The sequence below is a fragment of the Leptinotarsa decemlineata genome, unplaced genomic scaffold, assembly GCF_025532065.1.
Source record: "Leptinotarsa decemlineata unplaced genomic scaffold, Ldec_3_MD MMD2_tig00078363_RagTag_RagTag, whole genome shotgun sequence".
In the NCBI taxonomy this organism is placed as follows: Eukaryota; Metazoa; Arthropoda; class Insecta; order Coleoptera; family Chrysomelidae; genus Leptinotarsa; species Leptinotarsa decemlineata.
In genome coordinates, this window is record NW_027412728.1 from 3,364,685 (window position 1) to 3,386,338 (window position 21,654).

The window sequence follows — 21,654 nt, forward strand, 5'->3', positions numbered from 1 at the left end:
AAAAATAAATTCCTTTCAAGCGCAGCAATATCTGAATCGTATAAAAAGTAACTGTGCTGGATCGGATGATATACCTTTAATTATGCTAAGACATGTTGGAAGCTACCTTAATACCCACATTACACATATATTCAATACCGCAATTGAAACAAACAGCTTTCCCACTTCATGAAAAGAAGCTATTGTTTTACCTGTGTGATAATTCAACAGAACTATCACATCTGAGGCCTATCAGTAAACTGCCTGTTCTTTCTAAAGCATTCGAGTTGATCCTCAAAGATCAGATTGATTCATATGTGTATAGTAATAACATCATCACTGCTGTCCAGTCAGATTTCCGGGAATCCCACAGCACTACAACTGCTCTTGCCAACATAACGCAGGATTTATTCAATTCAATTGATAAAAATGTATTGACTCCAATAGTACTGCTTGATTACAGTAAGGCATTTGATACAATGGATCATACACTTTTCTGTAAGAAGCTTCCGTATTTTGGATTTGATAAAAACAGTGTTAAGTTATTAGGGAGTTACCTACAAAATCGTAAGCAAATTGTATGTATAGATGGTAGATATTTTTTTTTTGTTTTCAATATACAACTCGGATTTCCATTACATAATAAATAACTGCCTATACATCATTACGCAGATGATACTATATACTATTCATTCAGTAAAAATAACTGGCAAGAAGCTGTTCATAAAGTCAATCAGGATCTGGAAAATCTCTCGCACATGTCAGCTGGTCACAATCTGAAACTGAACACGACTAAATCCCAACTTTTACTGATAGGTACGAAACGAAAAAGGACTGAAATTGAAGATCTGATCGGTGTTTGACTTGGTAATGATACACTTTCGATAGTAAAGGAAAGCAAAAACTTGGGACTGCGGATAGACTCCGAACTCAGATTCCACATGCATGTTAGTATAATTTGTGAGAACTCTTATAATATCTTACGTCAGGTGTACCGAAATAGGGACTTGATAACATCCAGGCTTAAACTGAAGCTTTGCGAATATTATCCAGAGTCTCTTATTGTGATATCATCTATGGGTTTGCCATAATACAATCGGACATGCAACGCCTCCAGAGAATTCAGAACTACTGTATATGGTTCTCTTATGGTGTAAGAAAGTTTGATCATATCTCAGCTAAATTTGAGGAATCTGGCTGGCTCAGACTGATTAAAATTAGGCGACTGCACCTCCTTGTTGCAACTCACAAATTGATCTCTCAAAAGAAACCTCACTATTTATTTATTTGAAAGATACGCAACATTTGAAACACAGAGTCACTCTAAAACAGTTGTCCTCTGCAAAGCACTTCTCAGTGAGTTCAGACACTACACGTTATATAACTTCAAGAAAAAACTGAAACTGCACTTGAAATCAGCTAGATAGTTCAATTGGATACCGTTTATGCTCTCTTTTGTGGTATGTTATTGCAGTTTATCTTTTGTTTTTCTGTCTACTATTTTATCATTTATTTTTCAATTTCTAATAATGTTGGCTTTAGTGATTACTACATAAGGACACATTGCAAAAATAAATTTGGATAGGCAACATTGATCTCTTTGAAGATGATCACTTGGTGATCGAAACACGTGTCGAGGTGTTAAAAATAACGATTTGGTGTTGGGAAAAAACTCCAGTAATATTCATTACTACACCAAAGGTTCCAAACAGTGTATCATAAAATCGTTAACCAAAATCTGTGTTTTCAAGCATAACGACATTAGCGACAAAGTGTTCGATCTCTCTTAATTCTTAATTAATTTTTTATTCATTTCGTTATCGAAAAGGAACGTTCCCCACTGCAGTTAGTTACCATCATGCTTAAAAGATTTTCATTGCGATTTCTACATTAGGAAAGGTGTCTTCAATTTTTTTCTCTTTCGAAAGATGATATATATGATGATATACTATTAGAATCTTCATTTTTACTTCGAATTTCCAAGTATTCTGTTGAATGCAAACATTCCATTTCTAACTCTTTCTCGCTTACATCTTCATAATAGATTTCATCAAATTATTTACAACTTTATCTCAATTTTTCGGAATTCAGAGTTTTCAAGCGAAAAAATAAACCAAAACGTTGAGTAATATTTTTATACGAACTTAATCGCTGCTTTAGATGAACACCCATGAACCACCAATTATGAGGATAGAGGTTTCTACTTTGAATCTTTCTTTTCCATTCAGTGGGACTTGATGGCGTGTAGCCATCAAAAAAGTCTGGCGTGAGCTTCTACATCTGTTTCTTTAAGATAGGTCCTAATAGTCAAATTCCAGTTTTTTTTTAGCAGACGATTCGAAGTAATCAAGTTTATTTCTGGGGCTAATAATATACTCATCAAGTGCAGTAAACAAATTGATTGTAACGTTCAGTGTTATTATTTCTTTTTGAGGATAATTGCTTATTTTGTATATTCTTTCTAATATAGAGCTTCAAATCTCTGTTAGTAGAATAACGGTGAAACCTGGGGTTTAGGTCCCAAATAAATCCATTAGATTTATGTGATGATTGTCAGACCAATGATCACTTATAGTGCAATTGCCTGGTGGCCGAAGACTTCACAGAAAACGGTCCAGGCGAAGCTCTCTGGCTTACAGAGACTGTTGGTTTCTGACATCAAACTGTAATAATTTATGTCCTTGGCAATATTGAACTGCTATTGGCAACAATGTACGCCTCCTGTTTTTTTTTTAATAAAGAGTAGTCGAGATCGAACAGCAAACAAGTGTGGTTGTTTTATTCCCATTTCCCTTTCTGCTCAACAGAGACAGGCTTGTCTGGCCATCAGTGGTGGCATCAGTACCACACCGTCAGCGGCCATGTAGATTCTTCTAGATCTACCTCCTCTTCACAGTTTTCTGGAGAGAGAGGCTAGATGGACTGCATATAGACTTGTGCACATTGCCAATTGCTCAAACCAATTTAATGCAGAGTGCAACAGACTGGAAGTCATAACATTCTGGAAATGACCTCTGACTTTATGCCTCTGTCAACTAGGAACTGCCTTATAAAGTACTATTCCCGAGTAGAGAGGACTGGATTCTCCGGAAGAAGTTGTTGGTTCACAGATGGATCAAAAACACCTTCCGATTCTGGTGCAGGCGTTTTTAGTCCCAGACCCAGGACAGATATACCAGTCTGCCTAGGAATCTATGCGACTGTATTTTAAGAAGTCTAAATTGGTAGCATATTGCCAAAAACGACTCTCCTCAATGAGAAAACTTAACAGATTGTCTCTGGTCTGCATTCCTAGCCATACTGGCCTGGAAGGCAATGAAGCTGCTGACTCCCTTGCGAAGGGGGGTGTTGCAAGCAGCATCATCGAATCAAAACCTGTCATTGGCATCGCTTTAGGCTTTGCCAAACTAAGATTTAACACCTAGATGGCAAGATTTATGGCAGAATCTTCTGGCAGAATCTTCCAGGATTGGCTCACTCCAAGACGTTCATTCTCCCTTCGAAGCTTGATACCAAACAGTTGTTGGACTACAGTAGAGATGATCTAGTATATCTAATAGGTCTTTTTACAGGTCACTGTCATTTGAATCATCATATGCAGAAATTCGGACTGTCGGAAGACAGTTTATGTCGCCTCTGTTTGGAAAATGATAGAACAGCAGAGCACATACTTTGTACCTGCCCCGCTGGGGCAAGCAACCCTTGCGGGTTGTGGGGGGTCGAATAGACCCACTCACTTTGGGCCTAACCTAACCTAACCTACTACAATTTTTATTTGAAATTTTTGAAATATGCGTTGTTATGAGGAAATAACTCAGCCAAACTTACTTTTAAATGAACCATTCGTTGCTTTTCATAACAAACTTTCAGAACTTTTCAATGTATCATTTCCTACACAGAAAATAAAAAAAAACGTAAAAAACCCTGGATAACACCTGGAATTAAGACGTCCTCAAAAAATCTAAGGTACCTTAGTTATATAAGAAAGTTCAGCTCATATCCAGATTTCCATGCCTACTTTAATAACTACCGTAGAATTTACCGAACTATTCTCAAGCTTGTTAAATCTAGCTATTTCCGAAATAGAATTAACTCTGCGAATAATGAAATGAAGGAGACGTGGTCCATAGTAAATGACCTGAGAGAGAATCCTAACAAAAAGGAACAGTGTTAAAATTTCAATCAGTGCAGACGAGATCAATGAGTTCTACTGTTCAATTGCTCGCAAGCTTAATAATAACATAATTGTCCCTTACGACCCTCTTATCAATGTTCATAACTGTCGTACAGGAGATACTTTTACATTATAGGATACTAGTTTTGATGAAATTATCGAAGTGTTTAGGGATATTAGGAATAAAAAATCATCATGACATCTCCATGAATATATTTCAGAATCTTCCAAGAGTAGCGCTAGAAACTCTTGTCGCATTAATTAATCTTTCGTTTCGCAACGGTAAATTTCCTTTATTCTTGAAAAAGTCTGTGATAATTCCCTAGCACAAAGGCGGAAACTTAGATGATCCCTCAAACTATCGTCCAATATCACTTATCCCGAGCCTAGCAAAAATAATTGAAAAATTAGTGGAAAAAAGTCTCAATGAATTCCTTATTGCTCATAAAATCATCAAAGAAAATCAATTCGGATTTCATGCTAAAAAGAACGTCCAAGATGCAATTTTTTCCTTTCTGTATGAGGTATATTCAAATATAAATGCCGGAGATGTAGCTGTAGTAGTATTTTGTAACCTAAAAAAGGCTTTTGACTGTGTAGACCACAAAATACTTTTGCGGAAACTACATTGCTACGGCTGTGAGGGAGTTACTTTCGGTTGATTCGAATCCTACCTAACTGGGCGCAGTCAAGTCGTAAAATGTGATATAACTTCAAAATATATTATTATAGATTATGGAGTGCCCCAAGGATCGGTTTTGGGACCCACTCTTTTTCTTGTATATATCAATGATTAATGTGTTTAAATACTTCTGGAAAAATTACCTTATTTGCTGACGACACCACCATTTTATGGCATAGTAAAACTGTTGAAGATCTGAATAATGAGATAATCAGAGATAAAAATATAATCAAGTTTTAGTGCGACTCGAATCTTCTCTCTTTTGATATAAAAAAACAAATATAATAACTTTCAAATGTACTTTAGAAGATATGCCTCTAGAAAATGAAAAGATTGAAAATAAAGATTGCACAAAATTTTTTAAGTTTGAAGCACACGTCAGCCAATTGAAGAATAAAATCTCCTTAGGGTACTATGCAATGAGAATTATTTCAAGGGAACTTGGTACTGCCACGGCTATGAACGCATATTTTTAATTGAATCTCAACTGAGATATGCCATTCCTTTCTGGGGGGTATGTAACTCTAGTCTGCTAGATTCAGTACTTAAACTGCAAAAAAGAGTCATTAGATATGTGTTCAAACTAGGACCGCGCAATTCATGTAGGCAGTTATTTGCGGAAAAAAAATATATTGACAGTTGTGGCTCTCTTTGTAATGGGAACTGCGTGTCTTATACACAAACATAGGTCAAAATTTGAATATATTTCTTCATGTCATAGCACTCGCCTAAAATCTAAAAATAATTTTAAATTACCATTGCCTTCTTCATCCCTAGTAAAGGACTCCATTTTCTATAACGGTGTTAAAATGTATAATCACTTACCGTCTCATTTTAGAAATAGCCACGATTGTATTGATAGCTTTAGAAAATACACAAAAAACTTCTCGCGAGCAAGAATTTTACAATGACAACTTCCAGTGAAATTGTGAACTGTCATCCGTAATTTATTGCGGGTACTGTATAGCATATTCGATTAAACTGTTAAATTATAAGTCGTAAAATTGACGAAATGTTCAAATTAGTATATTATGCAACGATCATGTAATGATGGTTATCAAGACACGAGCATTAACCGGGATACGAAACGAGCCGAAGGCGAGTTTTGTATGGTATATGCGAGTGTATTAATAACCATTACATGATAGTTGCATACGCTATTTTTTCTAAACCCGATAAATAATGAAAAACTATAAATATTATATTTGTATTGAACACATTTACAGTAATTAACTGATATTTTTTTTAAAAAAAACACAAACTTAATGGTATTATCATGGATATATGAAAACTATAAAGATTCTAATTATATTTATATTGAATATAACAACTGTAATTAATCTGATCTTTTAAAAATATTGGAGTCGATGGTATTCCTTCTATATCGCTGTTTTCAGACATTTTGATAATATAGGTAGGTAATATGAAAACTGATTTTGACAAATAAAGCAATTAGTTAGTTAGGCTAGAATCTAGGACAAACAAAGGAACAGGATTCTTGATTGATAAATTATGGGTTTCTATTGGTTGATAATCTGTATCGTTATGAAAAATCTGTATCATAATGGATATCATTATGAAACGGATTATGGTCATATAAGTGTATTGTTAGAGTACGGGTGAAGAAAATAACATTTTATGATTGATATTTTATTTATTCATTGACACTTATTCTATTGAATAAAATGTATAATTGATAAACGTATATGTTTATATACTGCCTGTTTATATAATAATTTTATTTTTATTCTATTTTATTTATATTTTACATAATTGTGTGTATTTTGCCTAAATTCTATTTCTGTACGTGTATATTCTACTTTTTCAACAAAACAAGAGTTTTTTCGATAATAAAGTATATTTTGATTGATTGATTGATTGGGTTTGATTTTCACGTAGAAATATGTCCCCCTGAAAACTAAAGTTGTCGTATTTCACGGTTATTTCACAGTTTGAATATCAAATGACTAAACTTATTCAGGGTGGCACGATTTAACTGGAATGCATTGGTGAACAGAAAAGTTTAAGAAAATCTTAAAACATCTTAAACACATTTTTGAATGATCAATGAACAGTATTCGCTATGACCTCTCGTAAAAAATAAACCATAACAGTTGAAAAATATTAAAAAACCTGAAACATTCATATATAGACAAATTTTTTTTTCTCTTTCCTTCTATGAGATTCCATACAGACTCGAATTAAAATAATCCCAGTATTCTATGATTTTTAATATGTTCAAAGCAATACCTAAACTTAATTGGGACTAAATTAAATTTGAATTACATAAAAGACTGTTAAAAACTCAAAATATTTTTTTATATTTCAATAAAATTGTGTGAATTATGTTATTTTAGAGAGTGATAGAAAGTATTGTATTGTACTACAATTAGTAATTCACTAATAATTTTAAAATAATTTGGTATTACGTATAGCCCTCCGGCCGGTACCGTCGAAACCGCTATATCCTGCATTTTGAATGTGTAATACCTTCGAAAATATTCACTTAAATTACATGGTGTAAATGGCCATATTGATCTATATGAAATTCAAAATGTATTTCGTAGTGTTAAGCCATCGTTTGCAATATAAGCGCTAGTAAATTATCAGTGTTTCTCTACTATATTATGCATGTTATATACATATAAACCTTCCTCTTGAATCACTCTATCTATTGAAAAATCCCGCATCAAAATTCGTTGCGTACTTTTGAAGATCTAAGCATACATAGGGACAGACAGCGGGAAGCGACTTTGTTTTAATAGCTGATTAAAATAACTATGGCTACCCAAGCAGAGGAATACTACAGTGAAATGGAAATTCAGGATGATGTACAATGGAGAAAAATGAAGCATAAATGAAAACCAAGAAGATGCCTAGAAAGTGCCTCCAAAAGAAGAAACCAAATCCAGAAGAAATTCAACGAATTATTATGGGTTCACCCAACTATATAATTCTGATCCATCAACCTCCACAAAAACAAGAGATAACAGAATTAATTCCAATCCAGAAATCAACAAATCAAGAACTTCTCACCATTTATGAAAGAAATTACCCATAAAAAATACCACCACACTTTCTTTCTAGCTGCAGATACAGAGTATTCCAGAATAGCATTCTGTAACATGTATCTTCTGTATCTTGCAACGATAAATAATTGGTTCAATAAATGGAGGCTCCGGCCAAACCCATCTAAGTCTCAGTTCATCATCTTTGATCATCGGAATTCCACAACTTCTCCAACAATCAATATTTATCAACATATCTTACATGCAAAATCAACAGGTAATTACCTAGGTCTTACACTTAATTCCAGTCTAAATTTCAACAGCCACGTCAATAACATAAGAATGAAGTGATTGCAAGAGCCGCACATTTCACAAGTTTGACAAACCCGGGAGCGGGTACAAGCATATCAACAGTAAGCCGAATATATAAACTAATCTGTCGTCCACTTATCGAATACTCGCACCCCCTGTTTCTCAATATCAAAGGGCCTTGAAAACAATCAAAATATCTGAAACAACAGCTATTAGGAAAATAACAAGATTGAGGCATCCCAATAACCCCAAACACAACCCACCAAACCCTCTGATGTACCAACTCACTGATATTATCCGTATTGAGGAAAGACTATCATTACTCACAAGTTTACTGTGACAAGAAACCCCTATGCAAGAGTACAACATCGACACCCAACAGAAGCACTTCTAGAAAAACTAACAGCTGTATTAATGAAATTGTTAATTTCTTTTTATAATACATATAATTTTCTTTTTATTGTAATATTGTGAAATAAGTCATGTAATTTCAAAGCAATTTTGTTACATGAGCAGAAGGACTTCGGTAAATAGCCAGTTGAGCAACATTGTTATTTTGTTCAACAAACTACAATTATTATCATTATTCAATTGCCTAATAGAATTTGGAAACAATTGTGAAGAACTCTTACTTAAAATAAAGGAATATGCAAAACGCTGGTATCTTGTCTAGTGAGCGATGAATAAAAGTTGAAACATGACAATGCATTTTTAGTGATTTGTTTTTCATTCATCCAAACTGAGAAAATTGGACCATTTCATTCAGTTATTTTCCAAAATTTTTGGAGATATTGGAGTTGTTTGTTCCATGATGATGCCTTTTTTTTAAATTGATTTAATAACCCCAACTTTACAAGAATTTTATAGGATTCCTCTATTGAATGTTATTTATCAAATAACTTGTTTAAATACAGAGTTCAATGCCTGCAGAAACCCTAACGTTATGTACTTACATTATTTCTCAAGTCACTTTTTAAGCTTAATTTAAAATTTCCATCAGAGCAAAACTGAAGTAGAAAAAGAAAAAGTAATGTAATAAAATCTATTTATTTTCAAAAATACAAATCACCTACTGTTTTGCACTAAATTCTTCTTTAGCCTCTTTGAAAACATGTTCTCTTCCTAGAAATTTGTCTCCATTCAATTCCAAGGCATAATTATAATCTACTTGATTTGCCAAAGCATTTTCTATTGCTTCATCTAAATTTTCTTCAAGGATAAAATACTTCGAGTTTGCTTTTTCTTTTCTAACGATTTCTTCGAATTCTTCAAATCTTTTCTCAGCATTGATTAGTTCTGTCTCAATTCTTTTCTCAGCGAAAGTTATCTCTTCCTGCAGTATATCGGCAAAGTATTTTTCCCTTAGTATTTGTTGCTTTCGGTTCCAGTCATCATTTACTTCAGTGCAATGTTCGTAATCTTTCTCAAACCCTCGTCTTTGTTCCTCTGGATCAGCGCTTGCTAGATATCGTATATTGTGCTTAGAATACAAAAACTTTTTTAGTGAATTGATTTGTGTACGATAATTATTATGAAGTCTCATCAGTTCTGAATGTTCATCTTTTGGAATTACTGGCCTCGCCGGAACTTTAAATTTTTTGCTTTTAGCAGTACCCATCCAAAGCGGCTTCCGCCATCGAACAGTTTGGTATTTCGTATAATTGATTATTTCACTTGTGGTCAGATTTACAAGATGCTTAGTCCCCAACATTATTATTTATTCCTTTCCACGTTTTTTTTTTAATTAAAAAACTATTACATTTCTTCTGTCATTATACCATAATTCATTTTTAGAAGCCATACGCAGGGTTGCCACTCGATATTTTATTATCGTACTAAATTAGAGAACACCTATTTATCTCAGTTATTATTTTTTTTTTTCATTTCAACAAGTACATGCTATGAAAATTATTTGAAATCGCAATCAAAATTTTTATTTTTTCATAATACAAAACTGAAAATGCCGAATTTTCATATCTGCTGAAAAATGTACTCCTGGCGGTAACTGGTGGACAAAATGATTGTTACTTTCCGCAGTTTCACAGAGAGGGCATTGGAGTTTCCTAGGGACTATTTTTTCGATTTTCATTCAGAATAACGGCATGTTTCGTTTCCCAAGTCAGTTAACCAAGAGGTTGACCAAAAATGGCGGAGTGGTAACAAATCGTTTGACAGCAGGGTTCTTATATAGAGGAGTTAAAAAAGATTTCGGCTGCCATGTTTGTGATGCCATTGGAACTAGTATCATATACCACATATTTCCTATTTGATACATATATAATTCTCCAGATGTTTGACATAGAGGTAAAAAAAAATGATTAGACGCAAAAACTGAGAGTTCATGAAAATAAACATCGAAATGCTTCCAATAAATCTATTAAAATTCAATGCAAACAAAATGTTGCCAATCACAGATTCTTGCTTTGTTCATTGATACAGATTCTCTTCTTGGGTCTAATTTGATCATTCAATATAATGATAATCGTGATGAGCCACTTGTATTGAAACACAACACTTCATTGTAGTTTTTTATTCTCTAAATTCCCAATTTGTAATACTATAATATAAAAAATAATAAGAATAACTGAGCCAACTGATGCCTTCTGATGCCTGATAACTGCCCACCTTAATCACTCGATATCACCTATTCCTTAAAGCGCGTTCCCACATTATTAATAATAATAATAATTTATTTCCATAAACTTCCAATCATATTAAATACATTAAGGTCAGGCGTTACTAAATGGAAAGCGAACGTAATACACAAAAAATTACCAAGAGACTTGTCTTAGAATAGATCGTCCAGTTCACATTTTGCAAAAGTTATCTCATTCCTAATTATGACTTATTACAAAAGTTTTTATCAAAGAAATAATGTTATTACATACATAATGTTATTATGTCATACCATAATGGATAATAGTTCAAAAACAAAATAAAAAAACAGGCTTGATTAGCAACACAAACTAAAAAATGAAAAATTATTCGAAACTGATTTGAGATTGTGTTCAATATGGATGATAAGTCCCATGGTCAATGTAACCAATGACTTGGTTAAGTCTTAAATTAGAATAAATAAATAGGAATGTATTTCACTCAAATGATTATCAGTTTTTCTTATTAAAGCCTGAAGGTGATTTCCATGACAGAAACAGGGAGCATGTCATATGCACCTCTCCAGAATATTAATCATTATTCCAACTTCCACCCCGGAGTATGCGTTTGTGGAGTTGTTACCTGGCTCTCTCTGCAGGTAGAGCAGTGGACATCCCATTGAAGCAACTGCAGAAAGATTTAATGACTAGCTGGAATTATTTTTGTTTGGTCGTGATACTCAGACGGTTCACACCGTTCTGAATAGACTATGACCGGTACAGATGATGGGGCAAGTACCCCGAAACTGGTCTATCGGTTGGTCGTATCGACCAAATGAAATTAAATTCTGCTTTTCATAGTGGGAAATAACTTGCGACGAATCTTCCAAATCGAAGACGTTGCACAGGTTCCTGATGGTTTTACTTCAACTCTTTGCGCAGCATTAGCTGGGTTAGTTGTTGTTTTTCCGTTGGTATCTGTCACACGTACCTACAAAGTCGTAGATCTACATGAGAGGCAAGGGGTAAGGTGTATCCACCTAAACCTGGAGCATGTCATATGCACCTCTCCGAAATATTAATCATTATTTCGACTCCCACCCCGAAGTATGTCTGTGGGTGGCGCAGTGGACATCCCACTGAATAAACTGCAGAAAGAGTTCATGACTAGCTGGAATTTCATTTGTTTTGTCGTGGGTCTACATGAAAGGTAAAAGGTAACACACCTGATACGACCGCTATTCATCAAGTCTTATGTCAGTCACAGATTATGTATTTCGTGTCCGTCAGTCTTCTCCTCGAAGTTTTACAAAAAATATATACTTTAAGGTATTCTCCGAATCCACTTACAGCAAGCGCCATTTTCAATGTTACTCCCACTGCAGCTCTTGCAAGACATACAAATGCTCTGTACAGAGGCGTATCATTACTTGTCCTCCAATGCTGTTGACGTTTGGCATTGTCTGAATAATTTGTGTTGTTTCTGAAAAAATGTCATCGCCCAATAAAAAACCAGTCAACAAGATTGTATCGTTATACCACATTTTAACGAACTGTACTACTACCTATAATACTAAATAAAATATGAGAAGGAATTACAAATAAGTCATGTTCCATTTGCTACCATAATTGAATACTAATTATAGGCACGACACTGGCCGGCAAGGGGTTTATCGTAATCCAATAGTTATTTAGTTGGGAGGGTCTATACCTGCGCGATCGCCCGTCATCACATTTGGCGCTTGCTGTAACGTTGACATCATGACTCCTGAACATTCAGTTAACTTATTGGTCAGATTGACCCTGTCGTTCAAGCCAGTACATGAAGGAAGAAGACAATCACTTCTTGTCCGTGTCAGTTGTCAGTATGTAAGTTGTCTAGAACTTCAAAGTGGTATTGTTTTGGCTGCTCTTGATCTTTCAATTTTTCAAATTAGTTCCCATTTCATTATCGGTATTCTTAAATGTAGTATTATGAGTTTCAATATACAAGTTAGAAAAAAACAGTTACAAAGTTTGGACCAATATATTTCATCATCAAAAGACAAAGTACAATCTATTCTAGATTATCTGGGATGGAATCCGAAAAAAGTTGAAGAAGTAAGTATTTATTCCTTTCTTGAAGAAAAATTTATTGATATAATACTTTACATATTTTAGGCGGATGATATGCTGAATTGTCCCTTCAATACTGCTCATAAAATACAAGTTGTGAAGATTCAAAAGCATGTTGAAAACTGTTGTGTGCTAACATCAGGATATTCTCTTGATGATGTTTTTTTATCAGAACCACAGCACAATCCAAAAAGCTCAATATCACTAGGTAAATTATTTTTATATATTTTCAATTATGGAATGAACCAACTGAATGTTTTTTTTTTTCAGATAATTCAAAGAAAATAGAAATATTGAATGAAGCAAGAAAATCTAATTCAAAGTTCAAACCAGGTTTGTTACTGTTTATATTACAAGTGAACTTGTCATCAGGTGACATAGATTTTTTTTTCAGACAGTATAAATGCATTCACACTTATTAGAACATTACTGAAATTAATATGTGCAAAAATTACTTGATATCCTTTTTCCGATATCCTTTTTCATAAAAATATTCAGGTGTGTATTTCAGAATCAAATTTTAGAATCATACATACAGCTCCTTAGCTGGTTTTAATTTGTGTTGACCACAATTCTGGTAGCAATTTTTCCCCAACTATTATATCAATTGTTTAAGAAGGTTAAGGTTTTCCATCAAGCCTCATTAAAAAGGATAGTCTAAATACTTATACAGGGCTATTCCAATTCGGGTCTTTACATAGGAAACTTGTAAATGGTGATGGAGCGAGAATAAATGTGTAATTCCAAGCTCGATCAATTGACATTGAAAAATTCAAATTCTAGCTCGGTAGGTTCATAATAGAAATATAAATTTTCTATAATTTGGTGTTGATGAGATATCAAAAAAGTGTTTGTCCCCTTCTGAAAATACACATGCATCATCAATTTGTGTATCCAATATAATATTACTGGAGTTTTATCTGTTATTTTTAACACCTCAGCACGTGTTCAAATTACCAAATGATCATCTTCAACATGAAGATCAAACTAAGTATACACATAATGTAGTCCTTATTTATACCTTAGATACCTCTGCGTTGAATATGGCCGCCCCCATCACAGTATGAAAAGTGGTATATGTATTTGAGGAAAGTGAAATAAATAAAATTAAAGAAAATAGTTGAATCTAGACAAAATCCGATCACGTGTATAGCATTCTTAAAAAATAGAAAATACCTAAAATGCAACCGGTCTTGATTTATATGCAGAAATATAAATAAAAAATGAAGAAAAAATTTATAAAATCACCAAAAGGTTAGTTGTACAAATATACATGTATTCCAATTGTAGTACGTATTAGATTTTTGTGTAACGAATTTGAATAGGTTTTTTTATGACTTCATAAGGTACTTTATTTCCATGAAGAAAAACTGTTTTTTTTTAGATTTCAAGTTATTCTGAACACAAATGAAATTGTCTTATCCTTTAGAATTATAATGTCTCAATGAATTTTTTCAATATTGAATTGAAATATGGTACCTGCGTCTCTTACAAACAAATATCTGTGATATTTGAATGTTTCAATCGGTTACTCAAGTATAATTACAAACTGTTACTATCATAAATCTTGAATTAAAATATTTATTTGTTGTTTCAATTGAGAGGAAATGTAACACTCTGACATGCCTGCCATCAAATCATTCACTCTGTCCAGCATACAAAGCCAGAACTAGAATGACAGAAAATCTATCATAGTACACTTCGAATATAAAATTATCCGAAATAACAATTCCAATCGAAAAAAATGGAAAACAGCATTTTTGGTTTTGCTCTTATAACTCGAGAAGGGCGAGAGTCCAAGTAAATTTTCTTCGACCATTGTATTGTTCCTGATGACAGTTACCTTTTTTCCAATTAAATCGTCTTCGTATCTGTTATGGTTTAGAATATAGCAATGTTACCACATGATAAAAGAAACGGCCTGTATACAGTGTCACACATAAAGTTTCCTACAAATGGAAGTTTATTTTATTAATAGATATAATTTGTGATACACTGTTTGGAACCTTGGGTGTAGTAATGAATACTACTGGAGTTTTTCCCAACACCAAATCGTTATTTCAATCACCAAGAGGAAGATCAGTTTGAACTTCTTCTTGAAGATGATTACTTGGTGATCGAAACACGTGTCGAGGTATAGAAATGGAGAAGAGGAATACCAAACTTTTTTTTTTGAAAAATTAATCTTTCTTGAAAATACAGAATACATTTATATTCCATATTCCCACTCCAACTTTTGGTTATTCAAGTATTTCAGTATGAGGAATATTTAACTAACTTGAGCTAGTAAGACCCTGTTAATCCTTAATAATAATAATAATAATATGCTTTATTATCATAAGACATAGTCTTGTAGACAAAGCTTGTGTAGTACATACTTAAAAAAATGCAATACATACCAACTGAAATAAAAATATAAATAGTGCATGGGTACAAACCATGTTAAAATGGAGGATATAAAATATATGTATATATAAAAGAGAAAAAGTCGAATTTATAAAAGAGTAAACATAAAAAGTAACAACTTAAGAGCTCATTAATGAATAAAGATAAAAAATATGCGTAAGTCAGCTAAAAGCTGTCGTTAAAATATTCATCCAAAGTATAATAGGGTCTATCAGATAGAAATTGTTTGACTAACTTCCTGAATTGGAAGTCATTTACATTGGCAGATCTTTTGTCCATAGGCAAATGATTGTACATTTTTCCACCGTTGTAAAATATGGAGTCTCTGGTAATGATTTTAGTTGGCACAGTGAGTTTCAGAGTGTGTCTGCAGTGTCGGGTGTTGTAATGGGAAGAGGATGCAGCAAAATTTAATATATGCTTATTTATTAAACACACAGATTCCAGTATAAATAATGCAGTTACCGTTAGAATATTATGTTTTTTGAAGAAGGTTCTACAGGAGTCTCTTGGTTTAAGGTTTCCTGTATACCGTATTGCCCCTTTCTGTAAAATTAATAGACTTTTGAATAAAGTTGGACTGCATGCTCCCCAAAAAGGTATTCCGTAGCGTAAGTGAGAATCTATGAGTACATAGTACGCAATCTTTGCAGGGCTGAACCCCAATTCTTTATAAATCACTCTAACCGCATAACAGCCAGAGGAGACTTTTCTAGTGAGTTGTTTAACATGATCCACAAATTTTAAATTCTGGTCAATGAAGACTCCTAGAAATTTAGTGTTATTTTTAGATTCCAGTGATCTGTCTTCAAAAAAAACTTCGTTGATTGAGCATCTAAATGATAATAAATTTACTTTAGTTACGTTAAAAGATAAAATGTTTGAATCACACCAATCTTTAACTTTTTTCAAGTCGGCAGAGATTATTTTGTGCTCACATAAGTTTCCAACATTTTATTGCATAGTGCAAAATTTTCTTTACAAGCAAGGGTTGGAAACTCAATTATTTGGAATCATTGCAGATGTAAATTTATTCATCGGTTTTCAAGTTAGCGTAATCACAGTGCCTACAGAGGTGTTTAGATATATGAGGGCAAATATCAATTATTTTCAGTTTATTGTATTTGTTTGAAATTATCGTTATAAGACGAAATTGCACTGATGGAAAAGTCAACTGTTATTTTTAATAAAAACTGGTTTACAGCTATTTTGATGTTCCTTATGAAAAATAATTCTCGTAATTTATTTTTGTTCTATGAATACCCTATTGAAGTCTATAGTAGAAGTAATAGTAAGTTTATATCATTACATTAACTGCAAAATGTACAATAGTGACAAGTCAAACTGACATACAAGAATAACAATAATTAAACAATAGTTGTGGTTATACACACTGATTACATATAATATGGTTATTTTTAGAAATAACATATTAAAAGATGAATGTCTCACAATTCAAATATTCGTTGATGGAGTAGAAACAGTGCCTTAATAGTGCCTCAGTATTATTTTTGTGAATCTCTAAAATATTATAGAGTATCAAAATACATGACAAGGGTAAAATTTTGAGTTTTTGAAAGAGAGAACGACAGCATTCCCTGTAAGAAACATTGGCTATGATCCGGTAAAAAGAGAAAAGTATGTCTGTAATACCATACTTTGACAAAGACACATTTTCAGCTGTCTTAATGGGAACAGTTGTGTAGAAAGTTTTTTGCAGAGACCAGCAACATGTGCTTCCCAATTTAACATATCATCAATTTTAGACCCCAATAAATCTACATGTTGCTTTTTCGTTAGTTGTCTATTTGATGATTTTATAATTTTCTGTGTCTTATCCCGGTTTAGTTTGAGATAAATTGAAGTCAACCAAGTTTCAGCATCATTATCTGTTCTAGAATATAGGTCCATTAGGTCGTTAACATTTGAGTCTGCTTCTACCGTTGAAACATCATCTGCATAGCAAACGGATAAGCTTGGAAGTAAGAAATTGAAAATTAAATTAATATATGCCACAAAAAGACTTGGTCCCAGTATGGATCCTTGCGGTACACCGTGCAAAATGGATCTACATGTGTAGATCTACAGATGTATAAAGAACTTGTTTTCTCCCACATAAGTAGGTTTTCATTAGCTCCAAAGTTCTGCCACGAATCCCGTAATATTCCAATTTACCTAGTAGGAGTTCATGATTTACACTGTCAGAAGCTTTACTTAGATCACATAGAGATAGAGCAGACACTAGGTCCCTTTCCATCAGTCTCTATTATTGTATCAACTATAGCCATCACAGCTTGGGTTGTCGATTTGTTAGACCTAAATACAAATTGATATGATGATATTGGCCGATACTTGAAAATCCATACGGTATTCAAAAAACACTTTATTGTGAGATTTTCACGAAACAGATTTACAAACACGCAACACGTGTTGAGGGCTGCAGTGAAGGACAGGACGATTGTCGATAGTTGCAAAGTAAAGGTCAGTTGCAACGATTGAGTTTTCTGTCGATCTCAAAGATAACATTTTCGTAAGACGAGATGTCATCGGCCTTACTCGAATTTATGACTTTAACATCGAAATTTCTACATTAATCGATTAAAGATGAAATTTCGAGTTAATTCGTAATTTCCAAGAAACAAATAATAAAAATATGTAGTCCTACTCTTTCTGACTGAACTGAAAAAGTTGTTGTTTGCCTTGAGTTCCTTGAGAATTCTAAAAATTGTCGATCTATTGACACCGGTCATACTCGCGCATTTTTGCACTACTTCCTCCTTACTTTTTAGTTCGGGCCGATATTGTATTCTTAAAGACATATACATTCATAACAATTGCTTTTTCATTTATATTTAATGGTGACAATTTCGGACGCTTCACGATTCCCGAACAACTAGCTTCCATGTTGTATAGCTGTTTATTCAACGCGCTCTCGAAGTAAATTGAAGAATATCACGAATAACCCCGCTAAAAAGCCAAGTCGGTTTTATTGATGGGTGCGACGTGTCTGTTGACAGTATATAAAAGGAATATCTATTTATACCGCTTTCAAAAAAGCAATGGTTATGTCTGGACATATTTTAACATTTGTCATAGTAGATTTGTTATTTTATTTGTTATGAATGATATTTTTCAAGAATAAATATTATATTTTCGTCGTATAAATTCATTTATTCAATTCGTTGAGAGTAAATAATTTGAATGCAGTTGCAGTTGCGTATTTAAGAGGCCTATTCAATGAGGTGAAAAAATCGAATATATCTCTTTTGGTTCTGGAGATATACAGGAAAAACCAAAATATCCCAAATAATTTTTTGTCTATATCTTTATTCGCAGACGTATTGAAAATCTCTTCACATTTTGCTATTGGCACTTGATGTGGGCTATCAGAATATGTCCATGAATCTTTTATACAGGGTGTCATCTTTGGGCCACCCCATCTTTGCATTTTCAAATACGGACCTGTATTTTTTGTTGTAGTTTTTGTATCTTCGACGTTCACTTCATACTGAGAAATTAAATTAAATTTTATATTTCGGGGTGTTTCGGTAATATTTGATTATAATTGTATGAATTTTTCTATTTTAAATTACGGCCCTGGAAATTGGTTGATTGAGTGGAATAAAAGCACAATAGCAACTTTCACGTCTCCCTATGTACCGTAAGTTTTTAGAGAGTTTCCAATGCCCATAGCCATTTCCATTTGCCCATAGCCTATCAGCACGAATGTTGTACTCTATAATATTTGCTCAATTGTTTGTCAAAGTCACTCTTTTAATGGTTTTCCTCAAATGCATTATATTTTCCAAAAGGTAACATCTTTGTCCCAACATGATTTGGCCACTATGGTGAATCTTTCCTAATTTTTTCACCCTCTCAAGCAAAGCATTTTCTTCAGGATGGAATGGCCTTGATCCAGACCCTATGACAAGTGATCGTCTTATCTCCACATTTTCTACAGACGAGCGGTTGGCAATCTATAACTATTGCGTACAAAACACTGAAGGTCCTCCTGAACCAAATGAATTTAATATGTGAGTATCAATTAAACAAAGGATAATATAATCAAGCGTTTAAATTTTTATATAAATTGTAGATTGTTGTAATAGGTTAAAAATTGAATTTATTGATTGGGAATTAATATTTTTTTCAGAAATATGAATGACACTGAAAAAAAAGATTCCAAAACATTAACAGAAGAAGATCGGCGCCAACAAGAAAGAAACGCTAAAAGACGCAGGATAAAATACAAATCAGTTCATACAGGGCGTAATAAAAGTCGCACTGAAGTGATGCGGGAATTGATTGCTAACCAAATGGAAATGTATCAGGAGTATTTGAAAAATAAACAAAAAGCTGAAGCGGAACTTGCCAGGCAACTAGAACTGCAAGATGTTGACGAACAATTTGATCAACCTGATGCTTCAAATTTGATTTATGATTTTGATAATGACTTAACCTCCTCAGTTGACCCTACCAGGGAGTTTGTACCTAATATTACCAACTCTGAAAATTATTCAACTATTCCTTGTCTGGAGACGTTTGATTCAACTGATTTAAATAACTTTGCAATGGAAACTTCCAGTTTAGAAACCAGAAATCACACTTTAGAAAGTTCTTACATTGATAATACTAGTTACCACTATCAGGAATATATTTCGAATATTCTAGCAAAACCACATGATGAATATGATAAAAAAATTAAAGAATATAGCCAGAAAGTTAACCAGTTGAGAATTCTCAAAGAGAGAGATAGAAAACGTGATCATTTTGATAAAGATCACTATGAAAGCAAATCTAGGAGTGCAAGATCTTCACATCGTGAGAAAGATAGGAGACATTCACATAGAGATTATAGAAATGGGCATAACAGGAGGTATTCTAGGGATAGAAGAGAATCTCATCACAGATCAGAAAGAAGGCATTGATAATTGTTCCTGTTCATTAAAAAATATTTTTTCAATTAAACCTTTTAAGAAACAACTTCTTGCTATCTCTTCTATAGTTACTTGGATTGCAAGATGATTTTAGAAACTTTTCTGACTGCTGTTTTTTTGAACGTGCCTGACTTTCTGTCAGGCACGCATCCGGCTTTTTCCTTATTTAGATAATTCTACAATGGATTGTGTCGTGAATAGTCAAGGGAGCATTTAATATTAAATCTACAGCAAAGAAAATAAAAAAAAGAACATTTAAATTGCTGTAACAGGCATTTTGGGTTGAAAAATTCGTCGATTTCAGCTCTAATGATCCTCAAGTAACGTTGGTTACTTTTTTACTTTTTTTTTTTCTTCAAATTAAAAAAAAATCAGTTGTATAAACGCGGTCTATTCGTCAGCCAATTGACAATTTGCCTACTTAATAATAATATATACTGTAAGGAAACAATGGCAGACGGGAAAATGTCGTTAAAAGTTATAAATTTTTTTATACAAATAAAAAAATATTTTTCAGTTGTATAAACACGGTCTATTCGTCTGCCATTCATTTTTCTCTATATTTTTAATACGGAAATTTATGTTTTACTAAGTTTTATACGGTAAAAAATGGTTCAGAGACACTGTGAAAAAATTGTTAATCAACTATTGCCTATAAATTATTAATAAACAGGCAAACCGTCTGCCTTGTGAAAATTTGTTCATTTCATGCTACTGTTAGTCTACGCTGTGCTTGGCAGACGGTAAAAAATTGATTTTAGATCTTTTTTTTTTTTCGTTAAATAAAAAATTCATGCTTAAGCCAGAACACCATGTAACCGTCAGCCAATTATTTTTTTGTGGGTTGCGTAACCTAGCCTTCAGATTGCATGAATAGCAGACGGTAAAATGTTGGTCAAAAAAGCTTTTTTTATGCAAACTAGAGTTAATGTTTAAGCATGTGTAACATCGGCAAACAATTCGTTTAACGCATGTGGCTTGTGGCTGTAAATATGTCCTCTGAAAAAGGCAGACGGTAAAAAATGGGGTCAAAATTTCTGTCATGGGCTCCCGGTCTATATACAATGACAGTAATACCCTAATAGTAAGCATTCTTGCTACAGGAGAGTATACATCTTCTTCTAATGAATACTGTTCAAAACCTCAAGCAACGAGACAACTTTCTCACGAAACACCCACTTCAAGTCGATTATCTCTGTATATTCTGGAGGTGCCTAGTTCTAACCAGTGGGTAGGTTGTTTCCATCACTGTTCAACCAATAGCCAATGAAAATTAGATATGTTTCTAATGCACATTAGAGTTCGCTAAATGCTTAATGGGGAATGTTCCTCAATTTGGGTTATTACAGCAAGTGCAAGTTTAATCAAAATAAAGTTGAGTTCAATTCATGAGTTTTTCAAATTCACTTCGAAAAGTATTCAAATTGATGTTTCAAATGTTGGGTTT

At 33.3% G+C, this 21,654-nt stretch overlaps 2 protein-coding genes across 2 annotated transcripts; one reads left to right on the plus strand and one right to left on the minus strand.

The window, feature by feature from the left end:
* Nucleotides 1-6,087: 6,087 nt before the first annotated feature.
* mRpS26 (mitochondrial ribosomal protein S26) lies at nt 6,088-9,967 on the minus strand. The gene is made up of 2 exons (XM_074185892.1): nt 9,229-9,967; nt 6,088-9,162 (listed from the first exon to the last, which is right to left on the minus strand). Exons 1-2 carry the CDS (start codon nt 9,864-9,866, stop codon nt 9,135-9,137), a joined length of 666 nt encoding a protein of 221 aa, XP_074041993.1. The 5' UTR covers nt 9,867-9,967; the 3' UTR covers nt 6,088-9,134.
* A 2,633-nt stretch (nt 9,968-12,600) lies between these two features.
* LOC111502837 (U11/U12 small nuclear ribonucleoprotein 48 kDa protein) lies at nt 12,601-20,253 on the plus strand. Its single transcript, XM_023157002.2, has 5 exons — nt 12,601-12,849; nt 12,910-13,072; nt 13,135-13,197; nt 19,169-19,304; nt 19,424-20,253. The coding sequence occupies exons 1-5, from the start codon at nt 12,724-12,726 to the stop codon at nt 20,196-20,198; spliced, it is 1,263 nt and encodes a 420-aa protein (XP_023012770.2). The 5' UTR covers nt 12,601-12,723; the 3' UTR covers nt 20,199-20,253.
* The last annotated feature ends 1,401 nt before the right edge of the window (nt 20,254-21,654 follow it).